At 34.5% G+C, this 24,867-nt stretch overlaps 3 protein-coding genes and 1 long non-coding RNA gene across 4 annotated transcripts; 1 reads left to right on the forward strand and 3 right to left on the reverse strand.

Annotated features, from left to right (window-relative positions):
* The first annotated feature begins 127 nt into the window (after positions 1-127).
* On the forward strand, positions 128-19,059 carry LOC138179462 (uncharacterized). Its single transcript, XR_011173058.1, has 4 exons — positions 128-210; positions 304-528; positions 819-989; positions 18,829-19,059. It is a non-coding gene; the product is annotated as an uncharacterized LOC138179462 (long non-coding RNA).
* On the reverse strand, positions 1,021-4,419 carry LOC138179452 (pancreatic lipase-related protein 2). Its single transcript, XM_069112262.1, has 7 exons — positions 3,743-4,419; positions 3,501-3,666; positions 2,793-2,941; positions 2,137-2,391; positions 1,636-1,824; positions 1,372-1,495; positions 1,021-1,160 (listed from the first exon to the last, which is right to left on the reverse strand). The coding sequence occupies exons 1-7, from the start codon at positions 3,762-3,764 to the stop codon at positions 1,100-1,102; spliced, it is 966 nt and encodes a 321-aa protein (XP_068968363.1). The 5' UTR covers positions 3,765-4,419; the 3' UTR covers positions 1,021-1,099.
* LOC138179454 (phospholipase A1-like) lies at positions 11,573-15,382 on the reverse strand. The gene is made up of 9 exons (XM_069112265.1): positions 15,312-15,382; positions 14,842-14,877; positions 14,674-14,768; positions 14,433-14,598; positions 13,733-13,881; positions 12,745-12,999; positions 12,260-12,448; positions 12,013-12,136; positions 11,573-11,735 (listed from the first exon to the last, which is right to left on the reverse strand). Exons 3-9 carry the CDS (start codon positions 14,705-14,707, stop codon positions 11,699-11,701), a joined length of 954 nt encoding a protein of 317 aa, XP_068968366.1. The 5' UTR covers positions 14,708-14,768; positions 14,842-14,877; positions 15,312-15,382; the 3' UTR covers positions 11,573-11,698.
* Positions 19,060-20,081: 1,022 nt separating the features above from the next.
* LOC138179453 (pancreatic lipase-related protein 2-like) lies at positions 20,082-23,708 on the reverse strand. Its single transcript, XM_069112264.1, has 7 exons — positions 23,516-23,708; positions 23,283-23,442; positions 23,020-23,168; positions 21,249-21,503; positions 20,792-20,980; positions 20,545-20,668; positions 20,082-20,272 (listed from the first exon to the last, which is right to left on the reverse strand). The coding sequence occupies exons 1-7, from the start codon at positions 23,538-23,540 to the stop codon at positions 20,212-20,214; spliced, it is 963 nt and encodes a 320-aa protein (XP_068968365.1). The 5' UTR covers positions 23,541-23,708; the 3' UTR covers positions 20,082-20,211.
* Positions 23,709-24,867: the final 1,159 nt, after the last annotated feature.

The raw sequence follows: 24,867 nt of genomic DNA on the forward strand, positions 1-24,867 counted from the left end.
TTTTTTTGGAAAATCAAGAAGTAATTACATGAAAAGACGTGAAAAAATTTGTAGTTTTAGTGCAGTAGTTAGTGTAGTTAGTGTGGTAGCCATTAAAACAGAGCGCATCATATTAGAGTTAAATTTGTTTGTTGGGTTCGTGAGTTGATATTTGTTATTTTGGGCGAATGCATGTATGCATAATATAATTACCAGCTACCAATTTTTGAGGTAAATATACTTCGTTGTATTCAACTGATTTTATGCGAATTATATTTTCAAAGATCATATTTAGTTTCTATTTCATTTTGTTTTACATTTTAGAGATATGGTCAAAATTAACAGCAATGGCATCCTTAGGGATAGTTGACAGACATCATGAACAAGAATTCTTAGTTGTAATGCAATCCTACGTGCTGTGGGATACTGGTGCAGGAGCTGATTGTTCCCAAAGTAGTGGCTTGTGTGTGCTAGGGCTCATTCATGCAAAAGCATGGGACAACAATTACAAATTACTTACTTGACCATTTAAAGGACACATAGAATGAGGTATAATGATCTGCAAAAATATAGTGTAGTCATAGAACCAATTGAGCAGTAAAGTAAATGAGTGTTGAGCAATGAAATGACAAATTAAAAGATAAAGCAGGGAATAATAAACTTGGACTTATTGTTATTATTAATAGTTAAACTATCAAATATTATGTAGAAGGTAAAGTTAAAGACATAAAATGAACGTTATGTACATAGGGTTGAATAAAATAATATTATTGTTTCTTTATATCAATTTGAAACTGCAGGATATGGTATATTTATAATCTGAAATGATTTTCTTATAGATGGCCTGTCATTGGAGCTGTTTAGGACTGGGTCTAGCTGCTACAGGATCGCATGTGAACAATTGAAATTCAGCCTTTATCAAGGTGATACTATTATGGGTTAAGGGTTCTGCTATAGGCATGATCATTCTTGGATCCAGATCAATGCAAGCAATTGAGAATATGGTTGCGGTAAGTCGAAATAAAAGTTTGTTTACACATATTTCGATGATTAATATGATCATCTGCTATTTATTTCTTAATTTGAATAAATATGTTACATATTCATATGAAGAATAACTTCATCCACCAACTGCATATGGATACCGATTGTTAGTTTGGAATGTGTAGGTTCCGTTAGCTCTGTGAAAGAAATTGATATGTATTAGTATCGGAAAATCAAATTAATATTAAAAAGAGTAGAACCCAAACAAAAATGTTTTCCTATTAAATATCATAATAAGTACTGTACTTTGGATATCTGCATTCTATGCATTTCCGTATCTTCATATTTCTCGGAAATGCGTAACGCTCCGCAATCATAAATTAATGACAGTAGTAAAATAAAACTCACTTCGGGTCAAGAGTAGGACCACCCATGTATGCTGTTGCACCATTCTGAGATACACCGAGGAAGCCTTTCGAATACATAACAGATTCACTGTAGTATTCGTAGCTGCGTGAATGTGCGCAAGCTCCTGTGTTTCATAAAATTTATTTTTAATATTGTACATACGTGCGCAGGCACGCGCGCGCACATACATACACAAAGTGCACAACTAATACCTTTTCAACTGATACCTGTTAGTAAGTCGAGACTCTATAGTATGTTCCTTACCTATCAAGTCATTGACGCATCCTGGTTGATTTCTTCCATCATTGGCAAAGAAATCAGAAGTACCAACAGAGATTTCCAGACCTAAATATCCGGCGCATGTGTGAATAACTTGAACATTTCGCGCGTCCGATTTATCAACTCTTCCATCAGGTCCTTTGTGTTCAAACATTGGCTTGGCAGCGTCGAGTGCTATAATGGCAAATATTTAGGGATTTAGTATAATTTACTGTATCATGATTGCCGGATATAAAATCAATTTGCATTAAAATGTATAAAGATTTAAAAATTACTTTTCTCCGAGTTAAGTTAATCTAAATACATCTTCGATGTTTTAAAAATTTATCCTTCAAACTTGAAAACTTCACTTATCTTTCTGTTTATCTTTCATTTGCCAATCTCGATCAATCTACTCTATTGTTCCCGATGTGACATTAAAAACTGTGCTCCTCGATCTTCGTGGAGAACTTTAGAATACCATTTTACTAATATATCGTTACCCACCGATAACTTCCGCGACTTGGCTCGACCTTCCTATCTCTAGTGCACTTAAGCCTGCCACATGAGCACCGAGGGAGTGTCCAACAATTTTCAGTTTAGACGTTCGTAAACCAGAACTAATTTGTAGGAAATTCACGAAATCAGCTACACGTAGAGCAACGCGTGGTACGCTTTTTGCAACGACGGAATAAAGCAGGTTTTTCGCTATGTTACCCCAATCGACGATAATGACGTTGCTATCCCAGACATTAAGGAAAGCTGGAAACAAGAAATATTGTTTGTCATAATATTAAAATATTGAAAATATAACCATTACCGTTCATAAGTTGTAGCACACCTTTTGATATTCACCACGAACTCGATACTTTTTACTGCTCTTATTTTCTAAATGTTTTGTTTTAAATCTATTTCGTTGGTCCGTCTTATAATGTACGTAATGTAATTATATATTTGTCTTATACTGTAAAATATTGATCAAGTTCAAATCGATAAAGTCAGAAAGATTTTATGTCTCGAAATAAGATGAAAATCAAAAAATGAAATTTCCAACGTAATTCCGTTGTTAAAATCTTTTATTCTTATTTCGAGTCACAGAATCTCCCCTGACTTCAGTTATAGCACGAATTTTAGAATTTATTACACCGACGAAACTTATTTACCATCGCGTACGAGTGTACATGACGAAGATCGACCATTGGCATTCCAACCGTGAGTAACTATGATGGTTTCCCTGTGCGGGTTCCAATGACTCTCTCGTACAGAGACTACGTCGTTTAAATTTAGCACATCACCAATTATAGGGTTATCTCTAGAATAAAAATTAAATTTTTCAATGTTAATTCCTCGAACACGGGATGACCTACTTGTAATTGTTTCTTCTCTGCAAAAAAGAATTTTTACTTTGCAGACTTATTCCCATTTTAGCAAACGAAGAGCAACTGTAATGTTTTAACGTAGAATAGAAAATTGATGAATAACGATAAGACACATTTTGCTTAAACTGAAGATTCTTTTTAATGTTTGAAATTTTTAATGTAATGGGTTGAAAATGATTGCAATATCATGCGAGGTTTTCTATAGTTCTCTATAGTTTGTGCATAAGGGTAGACTGACAGGCGATTATTATAATTATTATTATAATCTTTCATAGCGAACAGATTAGTTTTATTATAATTAGTTTAGTACAAATTACTTTTCTGATTAATCAAATAATTTTAAATACTTTTTCAGTTTATCTTTCAAATATCAATCGTAGTTAGATCGTGCATTTTTATGCACTCGTGGAAAACTTAAATATGCAAGAATATACATAAACGTAGAGAAGATATTTTCAATAAATAAGAAGGTTACCAAAAAATAATTCTAACCGTGTGTAAAGGTTGAAACTGACCGATTCCACATTGATACCTAAAATAGTGAGTTCTAATTCAGTTAGTGGAGAGTTATCGATTTTAATCAGATGTGGCACTCCTGTTTCATCTGGAAAGATCGTATAATTGTTTTCCGTTAACACCGTCAGCAACGCAGGATAAACTGAAAAGAAATTTTTTTTCATTAATCAGTTACTCGATTTTTCCGTGTCTAGATCGAATAATATTCTGATACGAACTTAATGCTATTCCAGTTGCCATTGCTGTTGTCGTGGCTCACTATGCACACCGCAATATAGTAGTCCGACTTCTTGGCTTTCGCGTTTTGCCGCTTCTTTTTATAGGTTTAAGGGAAACAATGGTAATCCACTCGAGTATTATACAGTTGATAAGTGACTGATACTCGATTGATGGATTAATAGCGAGTCACACTCACGAATCAACTACGAGTAGTTAGAAAAATAACGTGGATCTTCTATTCTTAACAAAAGCACGGTCTTAAGTACGAAGTTAAGTTCAGTTAAGTGCGAAGACATTTAATTATTTGTTTTACCTATACTTTGGACATGTTATATGTATTAGAAGTTCTTTTAATTTCACAAAATCTGAATTCTAATATTTATTTTGAATCTTTGACTTGGCAATGCTTTAAAATAGGTTTGCTTTAAATTTTTCTATTCGCTTCGCGAGTATTTAGGAAATTCATTTCGTTACTTCGAAAGTAGGTAATTTAAATTTGTTAACTTAGAGTGTTAAGCTTCTTTTTAAACTGTTCAATATCTAAATTTCAAGTTAAATAGCACGTAATAATTTCAAGTAATGCGAGAAACAATAACGGTGACGTCTCTAAAGTTAGTCTTTTTTTTTCTTTTTTTTAATTGGACCTATCAATTACTTGAGTCTTATTTTTGCTCACCTGGCAGAAGTTCGTTAAGAAAATTACTCAATGAAGTATTACATTTTGTGTCATTTCTTTATATTCCTTTTCGAGCTTTTGGAGCCATCTGTGAAACAACGTGAACAGTATACAATGTAAATAATTCATTATAATGGAAATTCTAGTTATACATAAATAGCTCTTAATTCTTGAAAGTTCCTTGAACAATCGATAAGTATTAACTACATGCCTAGTAGACAGGTGTTTGTAATTTTTAAAATAATCATCATTATGGATCATAATAGAACTCATTTGTTTCTCGAATTTTTCGAGACAAGTGTTTTTACATTTTCAAGAATCGCTCCTTGGACATTGTAAGACCCGTGGAAAACTGTAATTTACCATTTCTTTTCACTCTAGTTGTTTTTATAGAAAATTACGATAGTTGTTATTATCTTACCCGTGGCTTGTGATTAAACGATCAGATTAGACAATTGAGACTGTCCGTCGGTTTCTTCATAGATTGTTATCGAATCGAAATTATTGTAGCATTATCAATATGAATCGTACTATCATCGAAACTGTCATTAGAAGTAATTTATTTCGTGATAAAGTAACTATTTTCCCAATAAGTTTTATGCTCCAGAGTATCTTAAGTTTCGAAAGACGAAACAGGAGATTATTCGAAATTATTTCACCGCAGACTTTACACGTCATTTGTTGATTACGTTAGGCTTGAAATATTGGACGTGGCCACTCGTTGATTAAATAACATTAGAGATAAAAAATTGCACACCTTCAAACGATCGTCGGACGTTTATCGTTTTTTAGATTCACGAAATCATTGTTAGCTCGTCTCCTTTAGAAAGAGATGCGTCTGTTTTCATGTTTGCCATGTAGGATTTATAATAACGATGCGAGATTTCTATCAGAACTGACCTAATATTAAATCATCTTAGCCTTGTTCCCATTATGGTTAAGTATTTTTCTTTATTTTCCTCGGAAATTCGTGCTTCATGGCACGTGTTAGGTACCTGATATTCGGATAATAATTAGAATTCCAAATATATGCGTTATCCGCTAAGGGTCTCAGAGTGTTTTTTCGCCAACTGGTTGCAGCTATTTTTTATCGTAATTTTTCGCTGCGATCAATGCCATATTTTCCTAGAGAGACTCGTTCATAATTTTGGCCCATTTATTTGCCAGATTCTCCTTCGCAAATACTGGCGACGAAGAGATAGGTGCAGGACTAACCCCATCAATTTGTCAACGTTGTTTCACTTGTCTCCGACATAATTTCGTCTCGTGCTACCTCGTTATCGTTAGAGTAAAAAATCACACTGGATTTTTCAGATAATATCGATGGAAATGTTTATGCACGTATGTATAAATCTCGTCGCTATTACATGACAGGATGACGATTCTTCGAAATATTCGCGTTCTTCGAGATCATGTGAATTATCATTTTCGATATCTCGAGAAGCCTATAGGTTTTTTCTAGGTAAATACGTTAAGAGAGATAAGTGTAATTGAGACGAATGTTCTTCAGATTCTATGTTTTTATATGTTTCCATAATACGATAAAAGAAAATGGGAAAAGAAAACTATGTGAGCGATGAACGAAAGGATCCCTTTTTTCTTTCTTTGGAGAGGTGAATTAATGATTAGTTGGAAGAATGTGTTTGTAAAAATTACGTAGATTCCTTTGAATTATTAATTTTTATGTAATAACTTTTATGTAATTGTGTAAAAATTATTATACTTGAATATAAGCTAACACTTGGCCCTTGTTTTTAATAGAATTTTAAGGACATTGAAATTTATTATTAAGTTCCCATTTCGCAAAATATACACTTCGTATGTTTTTTTCCTACAAATTATACTTCAAATGCGGATAAATAATCGACACGTGTGCTAAATACAAATTGTTTACTTGTGCCGATTCAAGTTGATATTTGGTGCGTGTATTGTTCTTAAGAAAACACTATTTTGTATATTTTGAAATTTATCTTTTTGTCTAATGCTATCAGTACACATAGAAAAATGAAAGTTAGAATATGATTTACATTCGTATTCCTACAAAAATTTATATACTATATATATATAATAACTAGATATTAAATTGTTAAAATATAATATAACGTGATATTTTTATAAAATGAGGAATACAAGATATCAAGATTCAATGTTTTCAGGCTCATTATGAATTACAAAGAATTATATTCGGTCACAGGTATAGGAATCCTCTGAGTGTTCAGATGAGTACCAATAAAGAATACTTAAGTCAGTGGAATCAATATGACATCGCGGAATGCGAATTCCTCAAAGTGACCAGCTAACTGTCACTGTCTTTTCCGCAAGTCTGATACTCTACGCATAACTCGCATTCGCGCGTCTTCACATATACCTTCTAGCGATTACTCAAATATATATTTGTTGCGTTTCTCACAGTGATTATTAGAATTTTTCCGAACTATTATGATCTATAAGTGAAAAGGAATTTTGTATTTTGAAGTTTTTAGCAGTCCAGTCCTTCGTGTAACTTCACCATTTTGCAAAATTCTTCCTTTTATTGGGTTGTCCGAAAAGTTTCTTTCGTTTCATAAAAAAACAATAGACGCACAATGTTTTTTCTTTTATATTATTTTATCGAATTATGCAGGAACGTAATAATAGAAATATAACGAAATGGATCATATTTAATTCGATGAAATAATATAAAACAGAAATTGTAGTTCACCTATTATCACCTTATGAAACGAAAGAAACTTTTCGGACAACCTAATATATTTTGCTCATTTCAAATCAGAAATTTTACAATGTAGCCTTATTTTATTTAGTCTTGTTAGAAAGTAAGGCTACATTAGAAAAAATTTGGATTTTTCATTTCATGTTTATTCGAGAAAAAAACGTCAAAATCCCATTTATTTTTAAACGTCCCGGTATAATGTATCAGCTTGACTCATATTATTTGTGTTTCTTTTTGTCTCACATTGTTGACTATCTCGATAACCAGCATCCTACCGTATCTAAATATTGCTCCGAGTTGACGAGGGCTTTTAATTTTATCGGATCGGAAGTTTCTGCGCAGAAGATCACTGTCGTTGATTTCCTGGTTATTTTTTATTTGAGATTTTAAGACGATAAGTCGTGCTTGCGAGATCAAAAGATTCGCGAAGGTTTTTAATAGATAGCTTATCATAGGTGATCACCGTTCGATGTTGACGTATCGTCTGACGTATGTTTATCGTATCGTCGTCGCTCTATTTATACACAGTGTTTAACCGTGCGTGTGGCCAGTATTGTTCGAGAACAGGTACTTGAAGAGAGGGTTAAATTATTTGTACGAGTTCAAGATGCTTTTATCAACAGGATTTATAATACTTGCGAAAGAAGGTAGAATTTCCAGTATTTCAATAAATAAGCAAACGATCGTTCCAATAAGAACATTTCCAATAGTGGCACATCCCTTTTTCCTATAGCGATTGTTTAACGATTTTTATATATAGTTTATTGAACAATCAAAACAATCGTAAAAACGTCCATCATCATCCGCGATGAAGTACATTAAAGGAAACAATAAAGTAGAATAAAGAAGAAAAATAAAGTTGGTATTTGTGAAAATTACGTATTAGGTTGTCCGGAAAGTGTCTTTCTTTTACAGACACGTCTTTTACAACGCATATTTATACAAATATGAAACCTAATCTGTCGAACGTTGTGATCTTTATTTTGATAGAACAAAATGGATCATACGTAATCCGATAAAATAATATAAAACGGAAAATGTTGCCTATCCATTATTCTTTCCTTATAAAACGAAAGAAACTTTTCGGACGACCTAATAGATGATCGGCTAATTTTGTCGAAACGCTGTTACGTTACGTAACATAGGACAGTGTTACAATATAAGCCATTTATATTATTAAGCTCTTTGTTTAATAATCTTTGAGACAAAACAAGGTATTTTAGTTAGCCTCTGATGGTTTCATCGAGTCACAGCTGTGTCGGAGTTTCTGTTTCAATTGCGAACCAGTAAGTTATTGCTGTCGTGTATTTCTTTCATTTCCCGTGACTATTTATAAAGTTATTGATATTGTTATTGAAACAGTGTGCTATTCTTGATCAAAATTCAGATGAAGCGAAACGCGTACGTTGTTTCCGAGTTTCCGAGGTATAATCTCTGCCTTGCACGATCATTTTCTTCCTTTAGAGAAGAATGATTTTACTTTAATCAGTTCGATATTAGTTTATCAAAGTCTCATCGGGAATTGATAAATTGCTACAGCCGAAAGGTTATATTTAAATTGAAAATGATATTTTTGTTTCTTTACCCGTTTCATCGTCGCTTAATTTATCGTCAGAAGATTAGTTATACATTGAGCTGTCAAAGTTCTGGAGAAATGATTAAATATGATATAAATAGCGTCTTTTTTCAAGTCGCTTAGCTTCTAAACCGAAAATTATGTTTTTATTACATCATTTGTTTTTTCTGTACTGTACGCTGTTTCAGAAAAAGCTAACTATTTATCTGATAATTTATTATACTTATCTACCTAAAATTTCGGAGAAATAAGTGAAAAATTCTATTATTCGTACATGTTATATAGCTTTCTGGTAAATTTAGAATTCTGCTATGACGAAATGACACTGGAACTTTTTCGTATTTCGAAAATGGACATAAGTCAGCGATTAGAGCCACGTGCGACCCAACGTTGTCGTCATCGCGCTCGCTGTTGTTTCGCGAGGTTATCGACACTAATCGATCATAAAGCTGTCGTTTCAGACAGTTGTAGAAAAAGACAGGAAATTGTATCAATTAAAAGTAATTATACGTGAACACTTGAAAAAAAGATTACAACTTTTACATACATTTATCATATGTCGCGTGAAGAGGCACCGTCACTCGTAAATTACATCACGTTGCATTGCTGGTGTTAGTTTATCGCGATTATTGCATTACGTTATTGCAAATGTCGGAAGCTCAGGAAGTCAATCAGACGGTGCAAATTTTGACAATCCGAATTTCAAGACAGGTCTGGAAGGAAATGTGTTAAACGTACCATCTGAATGTGTAATCTTGCGGGATGATGCATTTCCTTTAACCCTTAAAGTGTTATGGACGCATATGTGCGTCTGGCGAAAGCTATCGGTGTGGACTAAGGACGCATATATGCGTTTGTCAATTTTTCCCAACACCTACGCAGAAGTAATACTATTACGTTTGTGTGAGATAAATATAAATGCATTCCTTATATACAGGGTGGTAGGTAACTGGTGGTACAAGCGGAAAGGGAGTGATTCTACGCGAAAAAAGAAGTCGAAAATATAGAATAACAATTTTTCGTTTGAGGCTTTGTTTTCGAGAAAATCGACTTTGAATTTTCGCTCGGTACGCGTACGGTACGTTATAACGGATCTCACTGTAGATCGTTGTCTCGATGGAAAAATTTAAAAAATTAAAGAAAAACAATTTTTATTCTATATTTTCGACTTCTTTTTTCGCGTAGAATCACCCCCTTTCCGCTTGTACCACCAGTTACCAACCACTCTGTATAATGCATATATTTTGTATCAAAAATCTACTGCTTCGAAAGAAAAATTTAGCGAATTTCATTTAGCGTTGATAAGAGACATTTTACGAAAATATTTCCAACGTAGAAGCATGATAGGAGGAGGAAAGAGGAAGTCCGAGGATTTATCATTTCGTTTAATCGATAGGCATTTTCCATGAAAATGCCCTAATCGTGCCGGTACGACACAATTATCGAGAAGAAAATGTGTTGTTTGTGTGAAAAATAAGAGAAGTAGCGACACGCGATACGAATGCAGAAAATGCGATGTCGGATTATATATCGATAATTGTTTTGAAATTTTTCACACACAACTGAATTATTAACTTGTGTTATATTTACTAAATTTAGTCTTCTAGTTTATTGTCAATTTCAATGTTTATAATAAATAATTAATACTAAAAAATAACGCTCTTGAATCATTTAATCTCGTGCAAAAGAATTACTATAACTTATTACGATTTGCGCTTTGAATAGTCAATCAACAGAGTTCAGTCTGGCGAAAAAGTACTCCGTCCACAGCGATCGTCAGCGCTGGCCGCGCGCCGTCCGTACGGACCGCATAGGCCGCGAGTATTCGGCACTCTAAGAGCATATCTTCGAGAGCATATCACGTTTAAGAGCATATCTTATAACGCTATATATTTGCCAAATATTATCATATGCATAGCAAATAGAAAATTTGTACTCGTAGATGCTGCCGTGCTAGACGCATAGTGGAAAATCCGCTTGACGCACTCGCTGATCGATTACACGTGTTCCGCAAAGACTAGCGAAAATCGTAAATGCTTCTTTGTAGTCGACACGATCGAATAAGAAAAGTAAACTGATACCAAAAATCATATAAACGGATAAATTGTACCTGGCAATTGTTTAAATAATTTGCCACGAAATGGATTGTTGCATATTTGTTTGCCATTGGGAAATCGCCATTGCATGATTGAAGTTCGTTTCTACCAGTTGGAAAAATAAAAAAAAATAAATATTACATATACAGGACAATTTACAATTATTTCGACGGAAAGTGAAGTATTAGGTTGTCCGGAAAGTGTCTTTCTTCCGCAAACGTGTTTATTACAACAGAAACCAAGTCTGCGAAATGTCGCAGTGTTTATCTCAACAGAACAAAACAAAATGGATCGACAAAATAATATAAAAGAAAAAACGTTGTACGTCTATTATTTCCTCATAAAACGAAAGAAATTTTTCGGACAACCTAATATTTAGCGACGGGCCTTTTAGTTTTATTGCATATCGATTAAAGCCGCTATTCAATTAAATAAAAATTAAATTACTATCACGTCGTATCTTTTCTCACGTTTTATTAAGAACTTGAAACTTCGATGAAAGTCGATCTCAGTCTATATAGCACCTATACGTCGCTATTGTTCTCTTATCTCAATTTGAAACTATACAAAATGTACACTTACAATCTTAGCATACGAAGATGAATATTAACAGTTGAAACTAATTTTTATCAAGATGACGCTGTTCCTGGCGAAGCTGCGGACATCGCTATAGGCATGGACATGCTTGTTTCGAAATCAACTCAAACAGCCGAGAATATGGTTTGGGATAAGTGGAAATAAAAGTTGTTTTACATAAATTCCAAGCCATAGTAAGATCGAATGCTATTTACTTCTTAATTTATTTCCTAATTTGTACAAGTACCTTACAATTATCGAAATACATACAAATATTGAATATTCGAACGAATAATTTTATCCATTAAGAGCATAAGGATATTAACTGCTAGTTTTGAAGTGGTAAGTTCCCCTAGCGCTGTAAAGAAATTAACATATATTAGCACCAGTTAACTAAATTAAATTTTAAGAAATAATTCAACAGATATATTTTGCAATTAGCTCTCAAGTATCTATGCAAATTCACACTTTTATGAACTCAGCTAAAAGTGTACGACCCAAGCAAAAGTTTTCACCTCCTAGATATTATAACACGTACTGTCCTTTAGATATTTGCGTTCTATGGATTCTTTAAATTCCCCGGAAATACGTAAAGCTCGATAATTTATCAGTAACAGTAGTAAAATAAAACTTACTTCGCATCGAGATTAGCACCACCCATGTATGCTGCTGCACCGTTGTCAGTTACACCGCGGAAAGCTTTTGGATTCGTAATAGATTGACTGAAGTATTCGTAGCTGCGTCCATGTGCGCAAGATCCTGCGTTTCATAAAATTCGATTTCTAGTATTGCATATACAGGCGCGCACACACAACCGCGCAAATAATATTTTTTACATCGAAAATTGTCAGTAACAGACGATACCGTAAGCATGTTACTTACCTAACAAATCATCGCCGCATCCTGGTTGATGTCTTCCATCATTGGCAAAGAAATCGGAAGTACCAACAGAGATATCCAGACCCAAATATCCGGCACATGTGTGAATAACTTGAACATTTTGTGCGTCCGATTTATCAACTCTTTCACCGGCTCCTTTGTGTTCAAACAATGGCTTGGCAGGGTCGAGCGCTGAAATGGCAAATATTTAGAGATTTAAGTATAATTTACTGTATCATAATGTCGTTTTGTCGTATGATGTTTTTAAAACGTTTTGCTTCGAGTTAACATAATGTAAGCATATTTTCAACATTTTTAAATTTATCGTCGAAACTTGCAAAGCTCATTTATCTTTCTGCTTATCTTTCATTTGCAAAACCAAATCAATCTACTCTACTGTTTTCTTCCTGACGTTAAAATCAACGCTATTGAATTTTCTTGCAGAACTTTAATAATATATGCCACTTTAATAATATATCGTTACTTACCGATAACTTCCGCCACTCGGCTCAATTTTCCTACCTCTCGCGCGCTCAAGCCGGCGACATGAGCACCGAGAGAGTGTCCAATAATTTTCAAGTCGGACGTGCGTAAACCAGCGCTAGTTCGCAAGAAATTCACGAAACTAGCTACGTGGCTAGCTACGCGTGGTACGTTCTTTGCAACAGCGATATAATCCTTGTGATCCGCTATCTGGCTCCAATCGACAACAATGACGTTGCAGTTGCGGACCTTAAGAAATGCTGAAAACAAAAACAAAAAAAAAAAAAGAAAATATTGCTTGTCATAACTTTAAAGTATCGAAAATATGGCCACTGTTGCTCGTAAATTGTAGGACATCCGCTGATGTTCGATGCAAATTGGATATTTTTCACTATTTTTAGTTTCGAAGTATTTTTAGTATAAATCTGTTATTTCTTTACATTTAAAAACAGGTTTGGAAAGTAAAATAAAGTTTCCACGTTTGAGGCCATGTTTTGAAGAAGATAGGCTTTGAATACGTTCGATCACGTGTGCTTGACAAATGCAATTTCCTCGAAAACGAATTTTCAAACGAACTAATTTTATTCTATATTTTCGATTTATTTTCGCACGTAGAATAATCTCTTACCAATCGTCTGCCTCTACACGATGAATAATTAAACAATATATTATCAAATGTCTCGTCTTATACCATTTCGAGACGAAAGAAATCAGAAATTTTATTTGCATTCAGTGGCGTTAAAATATTAGTCTGTATAATGTGCAGAATTTTACTCAAAAGATAAAACTCACAGGAAATTTCGAATAGTTCAATATATCTTGTAGTATATTTGTCAAGTTTTCAAACTCGATTTTCTCGAAAGATCAAACGTGCAACGTAATTTCGCTATTTTTATTTTCGAGTCACACGATCTATACTGACTCTAATTATTTGACACGAATTTCAGCACTTTAGGTGTACTTGTTACATTACATCGACGATACTTCACTTACCATCGCGTATGAGCGTACATGATTCAGATTGACCGTTGCTATTCCAACCGTGAGTGACTACGATGGTTTGTCTGTTTGCGTTCCAATGACTCCTTCGAATCGAGTTTATGTCGTCTAATTTTAGGACGTCGCCATTTTTACTGTTTTTTCTAGAATAAATAGTATGTTTGAGCGAAGCTGTTAAACGTATTTCGAATGTATATTCATGTAACACAGTTGTTTGTTCGCTGGAAATAAAGTTTTAACCCACATTTTGCACATTTTTCCACATTTCGGTCTTACTCTGATTTTAACGAACAAAATCGCTTTCTCGTACATTAAGTTCAAACTGAACATGTTTTCTAATATTGGGAAGATATAATAAAAATGATGGAAAGAATGTAACAGGGTTAATATTAGACAAAATTCTATGGTAGTACTTGCGTGAAAAGAAGCTTGAAAATTAGCAAAAATTCTCTAGCTACGCGTCCCTATGGATAAAGCAAGAGCAAATTTTATGACATTAAATCGCAGGTTCAATTTTCTTAAAATTTAACTCTGATTGCACGTTAGGAAGAAAAGATATAATTCGTTAGGATGTTTTGCTGTGATTTAAAAAATTAAAGGTAATGATTCCCGTAAGTAGATTTACGACAAAAATGTACAAAATGTATATGAGGATTTTCCATATAGAAGGAGATTAATATAAAATAATTCTAACTGCGTGTAAAGGGTGAAACTGATCGTTTCCACATTGGCACCGAAAAGAATCAAGTCTGCTTCACTTAGTAAGGTGTTATCGAGTTTAACCAGAGACGGGTTTCCTTCTTTGGTCGGTAGAATCGTATAATTGGCTTCCCTCAACGTCGTAAGCAACGTAGGATAAACTGAAAAAAAATTTCTTTCGCGCTAAGTACGAATTATTCGATTTTTTCGCGATCGAAAAATATTCTGATACTAACATAGCACTAATGATGCATTTACCATGGCTGTCATCGTGATTCACTATACGCACCGCGGTATAGATCGACTTCTCAGCTTCCTTCCTTTGCCGCTTCTTTTTATAGATTTGAAGGAAACAATGATTATTCACTCAAGCACCGCACAATTGATAAGAAACTGATACTCACCTGATGAACGATGGCCGACTCGCACTGATGAATCTTCTACAAATAATTAGAAAATTAAGGTGAATTGTTTCATCTTAACACGAAGCACGATGTTAAGTGCGAGGTTATGTTAAGTTAATTGCAAAGATATTTAATTGCTTGCTTTGGGTATAATTTCATTTATTTCTCGGAAGTATATGTATAAATTTTGTAATATTACATGTACCAAAATGTCTTTTAATTGTCCAAAATCTGAATTCTACTAAATATTTATTTTGAATCTTTGATTCAACCACGAAAATAGATAATTTAAATTTGTTCACTATGAATGTTAAGCTTCTTTTTAAGCTGTTCAAAATTTAGATTTGAAGTTAAACAGTACGTAACTATTTCGAGTAATACAAAGAACAATAATGTACTGTATCTAAAATTAGTTGTCTGCCCTTTGTTTTTATCGAAGCTATCACTTATTTTAGTCTTACTCTGCTTACCTGCTACAAGTTACTCGTTAAGAGAACTATGCATTCAATGAAGTATATCGCCACGAATTAGTTGTTTATATCTGTTTCAAGCTTTTTGGACCGTCTCTGAACAGATGTGAATATTGTATGTAATTCATTATGATGAAAATTTTGATCATACGTAAATTGTTCTTAATAGCTACTATTTTAATTGATTAGTTAATTAATTAACAGCTCTAAGGTTTTCAAAACAATCGGTAGATACTAATTACGTAATAAACAGGTGTTTGCAATTTTTTAAACAAGGGATCGTAATCAGATGTTGCAGCACCTTTCGTTATTAAGGTGAATTATCATCATCATGGATAATAACAGAATTCGTTTTATTTTCTCGGAACACATGTCAGTATATCTTCGATAATTAATTACACTCACGATCTGTTATCAATTGTAAGAATTCGTCTGAAAATTATAAGATCCATCCAAAATTGTAATTTACGATTTCTTTTCAACCTAATTGTTTTTACAGAAAATTACCATAGTCGTTATTATCTCATCCATGACTTGTGATTTTGTGATCCTTGAAAATTTTCAGATCCAAAACTGTAATTCACGATTTCTTTCTCATTTCAGTTGTTTTTAGAGAAAATTACGACAACCCGTGATTAGACGATCAAACTATTATAACCATCGATTTCTTCATAGATTGTTACCGAATCGAAATTATTGTAGTATCGTTAATATGAATCGTACTATCGTGCAAACTGTCATTGAAAATAATTTATTTCGTGATAAAGTAACCATTTTCCCAACAAGCTTTATGCTCGAGTGTGTCTTAAGCTTCGAAAGACGAAGCAGGGGATTATTTGAATCATCGCAAACGAAACTCAACTGTCAAATATCATATATGTTTATAAAATGTTATAAAATATGTTTCACCGTAGACTTCACACGTCATTTTACTGATTACGCTAGGTTTGAAATATTGGATGTAGATACTCGTTGATTAAATAACTTTAAAGATATAAACGATTAAAAAATTGCATACCTTCGAACGATCAACGCACGTTTGTCGTCTTTTAGACTCACGAAATCACTGTTAACTCGTTTCCCTTAGAAAGAGATGTGGCTGTCTTCATGGTTGACATGGAGAATTTATAATAACGATGCGAGATTTCCATCAGAACTGACCCGTACTCCCATTCCGCTTAATTATTTTTTAAATGTTTCTCTGAAATTCCTGTTTTATGGCACATCTTAGTCATTTGATATTTCGATAATAATTGGAATTCCAAATATATGCGTCATCCCCTAAGAGACTGAAGGTGTTTTGTGGGGACCGGTTTCAGTTACCCTTCCCTTGACAACAATGCCATGTTTTCCTACGGAAAATCGTGCGTAATCTTAACCCATACTGCGAGACAGTGCTACGAACTAATTTAGGATAGTCGCAGCATAGTAGTTTACAGGCAGTGTCTGTTGATTCGAAACTTGTACACGCAGGCTATGGCTTATCGTAAATTATCATAGACAAATCAGTTTTACATCGTTCCATCTGGAACTCTGTTTTGTTATTTGTTCTTTTATTGCATTACTCGTAGCAATCTTTTCTTATCTTCGGTTTACTAATAAGAATGATGATATCTTGGATGTAACATCTCTTATGAATTAACCATTCATGTACGTAGAATGCCAACAAAAATATTTACCTTCTCCAACGTAAATATAATACGTTGTTTCTTGCGGAACAAGTGGAAACTGTTCCACTTAAGTGTCATCTGGCGTTCTCAGGTATTGGTTTTAATCGACGTAAAAAATTGAACGTTATCAGAGTCATTACGGATTGCATTCTTAAGAAAGTCAGATAGGTGGATAATTTTACTAAGACTAGAGAATTGAGTTTTAAAACGTAAGGTTTTACCAGCGTAGATTATGGAGATTTGTAGAAAATATCGTTTGGAAAAAAAGAAATAGTGAAAAGATAAGTAAGGTATAAGAGTATTTCGTTTACTTCAAAGGGTCCTGTAAATCTAACATCAAAGGATAAAATTCATTCATCAGATCAGAGAGTATTATCTAATGGCAGTTGATGATGATAACGATGCAACCTTGATGAAGGAATTTTTATAAAGAGTATTATGTAATCCCATTTAATACATTTAACGTTTGGTATAAAGATAACAAGTACAGGATAAAATATTATTGTGCAAGACTATACTTCAAAACAATTTACATTTTCAACATTTATTTGTCATTCGATTACACGTAAAATGTTTATAATGAAAAATCTTTATAATGAAAAATGAATGATAATGTCTCAGGTACATTAAAATTGCATTTCTATCAAGGTGAATGGCGATGATTTTTTATTCTTTTTTAATTGCTATCATGTCTATTCGTTAATAAACTATTAATTACTATTTTATCGAGTTCAATCAGGGAAAATAAGTTCAAAAAATTGCCCCAAGGCGGCTTGTCCCACCCGTTCCGTGTCCCACGGCGACAAATTATTACATCCACATAGAAAGACCAACGATTTATTAATTACGCGACTACACGACACATGGAACCGCTCTTTCTTTCTTCTGCTATAGTACATTCCACTTGCATCACGTACTCACGTATATTGCACGCTTCCGCGACAGTATGCAAAGAACCAGCACGGATCAACGAACAGTGATACGAAATAGATGCACGAAAACGTTCGTTCGCGTTCTTCAAAGATGCAATACCTCGATATCACCGTAACATCAGGACATCGAATGCTAAAAACACGATGTAGAAGATTTAAGTGATAGAAGATTTTGGAAAAAGTGAAGTTAGCATTTCAAAGCGATCACTGGATTGCTTTACATGTGCCATCGCAATATTATAGTGCGCCTGTTAGGTGACAAATTACGGAATTCGCGATTAGCTGTACACCTGGTGACTGCACGTGTTGAGCTCGTGAGCGCGACGAGGATTCCAGCGCATCTTCTTCACCCTCGTCGCGTCCTACTCGCACCCTTGCGGATCACACGCTTCGCGTGCCATACTCTCCGGAAAATATCAATAAGTTCGAGCATGATCATTCGTAGCTCGTACGACGCTCGTTCCCTTGGACGGAGACGTCTTTTTCGCTGTGGCGACCTGCACGCATGTGCGCTGCTGGACGCCGACGAAGCTTGTAATGAGATGATAGCGGAGTAGACGAAAGGGCAAAAGTTCGTCGTTGACACATGTGTTTGCAACTATTGTTTATCGATTGCAGTACACGATTACTGAACGAAATAGGAAACCGTGCACAATTTAATCGATGCGGTAACGAGGTTGTTGGAGACATGTCTGCGTAATTGTAATAGAATTTTCATGGCTCCTAAGAGCAGTGCGTAATATGCCATCGCACAGAAATGAGAAACCAATCCCTCGAGGACTCGATAGCGCTTCGATAAATATCCTTCGTGCTCTGTGTCTATTTCCCGAAACGATAGCACGCGATGAAGCTCTTACCGCAGTTTCAATGGATTATTTATGACGTACGTTAATTAAATTTCTTGTCTGTTTTCAGGATATGGCAGCGACTGGCTACTGGTAATTCAGAAATTTGATTCTATACGCAGGCTAATCTGAAAATTATGACATAATCGAGAAACGAACTTGTTAACACGATGGCTGTCACGGTGATTATACCCACGTTATTAAACTTTTTTCGAACGATTAAAATGAGATAAATCTCACGGATTAAGACATTTCCGACAATGTAAATAATTTTGATTAAAGATCACAAAAAGGTTAATAACTTTTGTTAAATTTTCTTATCTTAAGTATATGATAAACTATATTTTTTTAATAAAAATTATATGTACTTCCCTCGTTAGTGAAGTATGAAGCAGAAAGAAACAGTAAAGAAATTTTTATGAATATTCTTCATATTCGTAAATACGCATTGTCATCGCAACACGCGTTTAATTTATTTATATGCATAACTCGAAACGCAATTATGTAAATTCCTTGCCGCTGTCGTTTCTTTCTATCTATAAAACATGTGATTAATTACAGACGATAATATTTAATGAATTCAACATACATTACAAAGGTTTCTTTATGTATTTGCTGAAGCATACATTTGTATTAAAATAAAGTAACGTTTATCCTATCCGTAAGGCGTACTACGGGCGGCTATAGACCACGTATTGTACATACGACGAGTATTGAACATCCTCGAGACTTTTATTAACAATGGAATGGTGTGACAAGAGGGCAGTGTATATGTTGTTTTCTTTCCACAATGAAAAATTGGCTGACACGAAACATCATTATCGCATGCAAAAAATGATTAAAAAGACGAAGTGTGTTGTCGATTATAATCGATTGATGGGAACTGTGAATCAAATCGCTATACCAGTGCAAGATTTGCGATGTTGGCCTATGTTTCGAAAAATATCACACGCAATACCATTATTAAAAGCTATTAGTATCATACAATTACATTATATTATATCATATTATTATATTCTATAATGTTATTCGTAAATCGTAATTAAAAGTGAGTGTGTTGAGAGATTATTAATACTCTGTTTTGAGGAAATTTTTTTTTCTTCGAAAAACACCGTCAGAGCAGCTCCATTTGCAGTGAACGCGGCCGCTGACGATCTTTGTCGCGTGCACTATTCTGGCGCGGAGACTCGTTCAGCGGGAGCGAAAGGGTTAAGACGACGCTTTTGCTCGACAACGCTATGCGTATGCTCATGCTTGCATCGAAATCAACTCAAAGAATTCAGGATATGGCTGCACTAAATCGAAATAAAATTCTTATACGAATTTCAATAAACAATAAAACCAACAGTTATTTATCTTTTAATTTTCTTCATAATCCGTACAAGTATGTTACAAATATTGAAATACATCTGTACAAACTACATCCAAATATCGAATATTCAAAAGAATGATGTTATCCATCAAGAGCATAAGGATAATGAGAGTTTGTTTTGAAGTAGTAGGTTCCTTTAGCACTGGAAAGAAATTAACATATATTAGCATCAGTTAAATAAATTTTATTTTAAGAAATAATTAAACAGATATATTCAGCAATTAATTCTCAAGTATCTATGCAAATTTATACTTTTATAAACTCAGCTAAAAGCATAGGACCAAGAATTTGCACCTCCTAGATATTGTAACACGTACTGTCATTTAGATATTTGCGTTCTATGGATTCTTTAAATTTCCCGGAAATGCGCAAAGCTCGATAATTTATCAGTAGCAGTAGTAAAATAAAACTTACTTCGGATCGGGGGTAGCACCACCCATGTATGCTGTTGCACCATCTGCACGTGTGCCGAGGAAGCCTTTCGGATTCGTAATTGATTCAGCGAAGAGTTTGTAGCTACGCACGTGTGCGCAAATTCCTGCGTTTCATAACATTCGTTTTTAACATCGTACAAACAAACACACACAGACTGAGGCACGGAAATAATATTTTTTAAGTTGAAATGTGTCAAAAAAAGAATATTCTCTAGTATGTTCCGTACCAAGCAAGTCAGTGCCGCATCCTGGTTGATGTCTTCCATCATTCGCATAGAAGTCTGAAGTACCAACAGACAGATAATAACCGAACTGTCCAGAGCATGTGTGGATAATTTGAACATTTTCTGCGTCTGATTTATCAAGTCTTTCACCAGGCTTTTTTTGTTGAAACATTACGTTAGCAGGATCGAGAGCTATAATGGCAAATACTTAGAGATTTAGTGTAATTTACTGTATCGTAATGATATTTCGCCGGACATGAAATCAACTTATATTAAAGTGCATATAGAATTTGAAAATGCTCTTCTACGAGTTAAAATAATCTAGACATATGCCCAACATTTTAAAATTTATCGTTCAATCTTATAAACCTCATTTATCTTTCTGCTTATATTTCATTTGCAAAACAACATCAATCTGCTCTACTGTTTTTAACCTGACGTTAAAATCAGCGCTACTCACCGATAACTTCCGCCACTCGGCTCGATTTTCCTACCTCTCGCGCGCTCAAGCCCGCGATTTGAGCACCGAACGAATGCCCAACAATTTTCAAATTGGACGTTTGCAAACCAGCCCTAATTCGCATAAAATTTATGAAACTAGCTGTACGTTGAGCAACGTACGGTACGATCTCTGCGACGACAGAATAAATTATTTCGTCTGCTATGTTACTCCAATCGAGAACAATAACGTTGCAGTCTCGGACCTTAAGGAAACCTGAGAACAAAAAATATTCTTCGTAATTAATATTAAATTATCGAGTATATGGTCACTGCCGCACAAAACTCGTAGGACACTTGTTCATATCGAGTAGCAATTGAGTACTTTTTACTGCGTTTATGTTTTAAGTATTTTAATATGAATCTGTTATTTTATTAGTATTATATATGTCCTATAACGTGAACTACCACGCAAAGTCAAATTCTCGTAGTTTATCAACAGATATTTATGGCCGACAGTGCACATATTGTATAAATAGGCATCTAAATTCGATACAACAGAAGTCCAGGAAGATTCTATGGCTCAAACTAAGACGAAAATCAGGAGCAACGGAGTTGCGTTGAAACCTTTATTTTCGACAAACTGGAGTTTAGAGATTAAACAAATATACGTGAATTTGCCTAGTTCTTAATCACGCAAGAATACAAAATTGGAAAAACGAGTCTAAAATGTAGAATAAAATTATCTCGTTCAGTGTGTAGTTTTGAAGAAAGCACGGTTTGACGTTGGTATAACGATACCTTATCTATTCAACAATGTTGTAGGTTAAACCTAAAAGGAATAATACCGGTATTTTTGACGTGAAAAAATATTAAACAGAATCATAGCAATAGATCCTTCACCATACAAAAGAAACGCAACTCAGTGTATCCGATGCCAAAAATATGGACTCACCATGAACTACATGACAGAATTCAAGCTTGCGTTAAATATGCCGAGATCAACCTTTCTCTTTTATAATATTTTCCTCTGCTGTTTGTATATTTTTCTTTTCATTATTTAATTTGTACTTTACGATTTGTTCAGCTGGACATTCGATAAATATTTGTGTACGAAGATGTTAGAAAGGTTATTGAAGTCACTGAGATTTGTGGCATGTGAGTGATCATCCCCATTCAGATGCAATTGCAAAGTGACGATGTATTAGATTGTGCCAAAATTTACTTTCGTTTTATGTGCAATTAATACACACAACATTTTTTCTTTTATATTATTTTATTGAATCATGTATGATCGTAATAGTGGAAATGTAACAAAGTGGATCATACATAGTTCAATAAAATAATATAAAAGAAAAAGTGTCGTGCATCTATTATTTCATTGCAGAACGAAAGAAAATTTTGTGACAACCTAATATATATGTACGCTTGTACGCGTTTGCCGTGACCGGTATGTACTAATCATTTATACTGAGACACGTGGAGGTGATATGGACATTTCTAGTGATGTGCACGTAAACTTTTGCTGCTAATTCTTTGATGTATCGTTCAACATAGTTGCGTATCTCCACCTACTTCGTAATTTTGAGGTCTTTTCAAAATTCTAGATCGCTCATTTAATATTGCCGTAATTTTGGCAACTTTCTAAACTCAAGTTTTTTTGAAAAACGAAGCCGCGTAATCGTAAAACGTAATTTTGTTGTTTTTTATCTTCGTGTTTGTTCGAGTCATAGAATCTCCCCTAACTTCAATTACATGATGAATTTGCGCTCACAGCGTATCTACGTATTTACCATCGCGTATGGTTGTACAAACTGGACTTTCACCGCTATGAGTCCAACCATGAGTGACTATAATGGTTTGTTTAGTTGCGTTCCAATGACTGTTCCGGACGGACTCTACGTCGTTTAGTTTTAAGATCTCGCCATCTATGGGGTTCTCCCTGGAAAATCATATTTGGCTGAAATTGTTGAACGTACCTTGAATCTGCCTGTCCAATATTCATCAAATACAAGACAACCTATAAAGAAGGAGATTGATATAAAAAAATACCAACCGTGTGTATAGCGTGAAGTTGACCGCATCCAAGTATGTGTCTAAAGTGAGGTCTTTAGGCAGTGGTTCTTTATTAATTTCAAAGTGAGTTATGTATCCATTTCCATCCGTTTTAATTGTTGGACTGATGTAAGTCAATATCGAAAGAAGCGTAGGATAAACTGAAAGAATTTCTTTCGTTACTAAGTTACTCGATCTTTGCGTATTTCGATTTAAAAAAATTCTGATACGAACCTGTCGATAATGGTACATTTACCATGGCTATCGTCGCTATTCACTACACGCACCGTGATATTGTTTTACTTCTTCTTCTTCGTGTTTTGCCGCTTTTTTATACGTTGATGAGAAATAATAATTTTTCACTCATGTAATGCACGGTTGATAAGTGATTGATATTCAATTGATGATGAATGAAAACCGACTCGACTGATAATGGATAAAAACCGATATAACTGATGATGATTGACGACCAACTCAACTAATGATGGATGAAGACCAAAACTATTCCATAAGTAAGTAGTTAGAGAAATAAGGTGAATTTTTGAACTTTAACGGATGCATGATCTTAAGTGGAAAGTTAAGTCAAGTTAATTGCAAAAATTTAATTATTTGCTTTAAATATGTTTTAATGTATTTCTCAAAAGTATGTATATATGTGTAAATTCTATAGAATTTAGAAGACCAACCGAAGGTTTGACTTTCCCTATATTTATTGAGAGTCGATCGAACGATATAAATTGAGAAGGGTGGGTACTTCAGAGAGAAAAGGAGGAGATACTGAAGAAGACTTTGTTTCGACCACTCGCGGAGAGACGCGATCGCGAAGAAGCACGTCAACGGGAGTCGTAAATTCCCGTTACGATTAGATAATTGACGCCACGAAATGATCGATCCCCTATTTCGTTTAGGATAATAGAGGTGGTTTAATTGAATATGATACTGATATAACAAGTTATATATCACAATTTAATCCAACAATCTTGTAAAGAAGATAGTTACACTGGTGCGTATGTATAAGATAAGTGAATGACTGATCTACGGTGTGAACCCGGTTAACAAGATGTTGACTGTTTGAAGTAGAGAAAATCAGTGCCGTTCGGTGATGATGCTGCGGCGGAGGAAAGCTAAGGATGAGTGTGTCCAACACACGGGACCATCGGATTTGTTGGTGACGATTTTGGCTAATAGAGTAAGGGAAATAGGCTTTGTTGTTAATTGGTTATTTGCTATGGTGGTGGGTGAGGAAGGATGCTCACCGCCCTCGAGATAAAGTCGTTAGTGGGAGGCCTCATACGTGAGAAACGGAAACTTTCCCGTGTCAACCTGTGGTGGGCAATAAACTTCGGGAAGCAATGCAGCGAAAGAATATTTCTTAGTTTCGAAGGACCTCGACTAGGAAATTGCTGAGATTTATGGAGGGTACTTGAGAATATTGAGGGTACGCAGTGAGGACGAGCGGACATCTGGTTGCCATCTTGCCCCCGGTGTGTGGCCAGGTCTAGGCAGAGTGTCGCCCAACATAACACCTATATTTATTGGGAGTCGATCGAACGATATAAATTGAGAAGGGTGGGTACTTCAGAGAG

The sequence above is a fragment of the Bombus flavifrons genome, chromosome 4, assembly GCF_040668555.2.
Source record: "Bombus flavifrons isolate JBK064 chromosome 4, iyBomFlav1_principal, whole genome shotgun sequence".
In the NCBI taxonomy this organism is placed as follows: Eukaryota; Metazoa; Arthropoda; class Insecta; order Hymenoptera; family Apidae; genus Bombus; species Bombus flavifrons.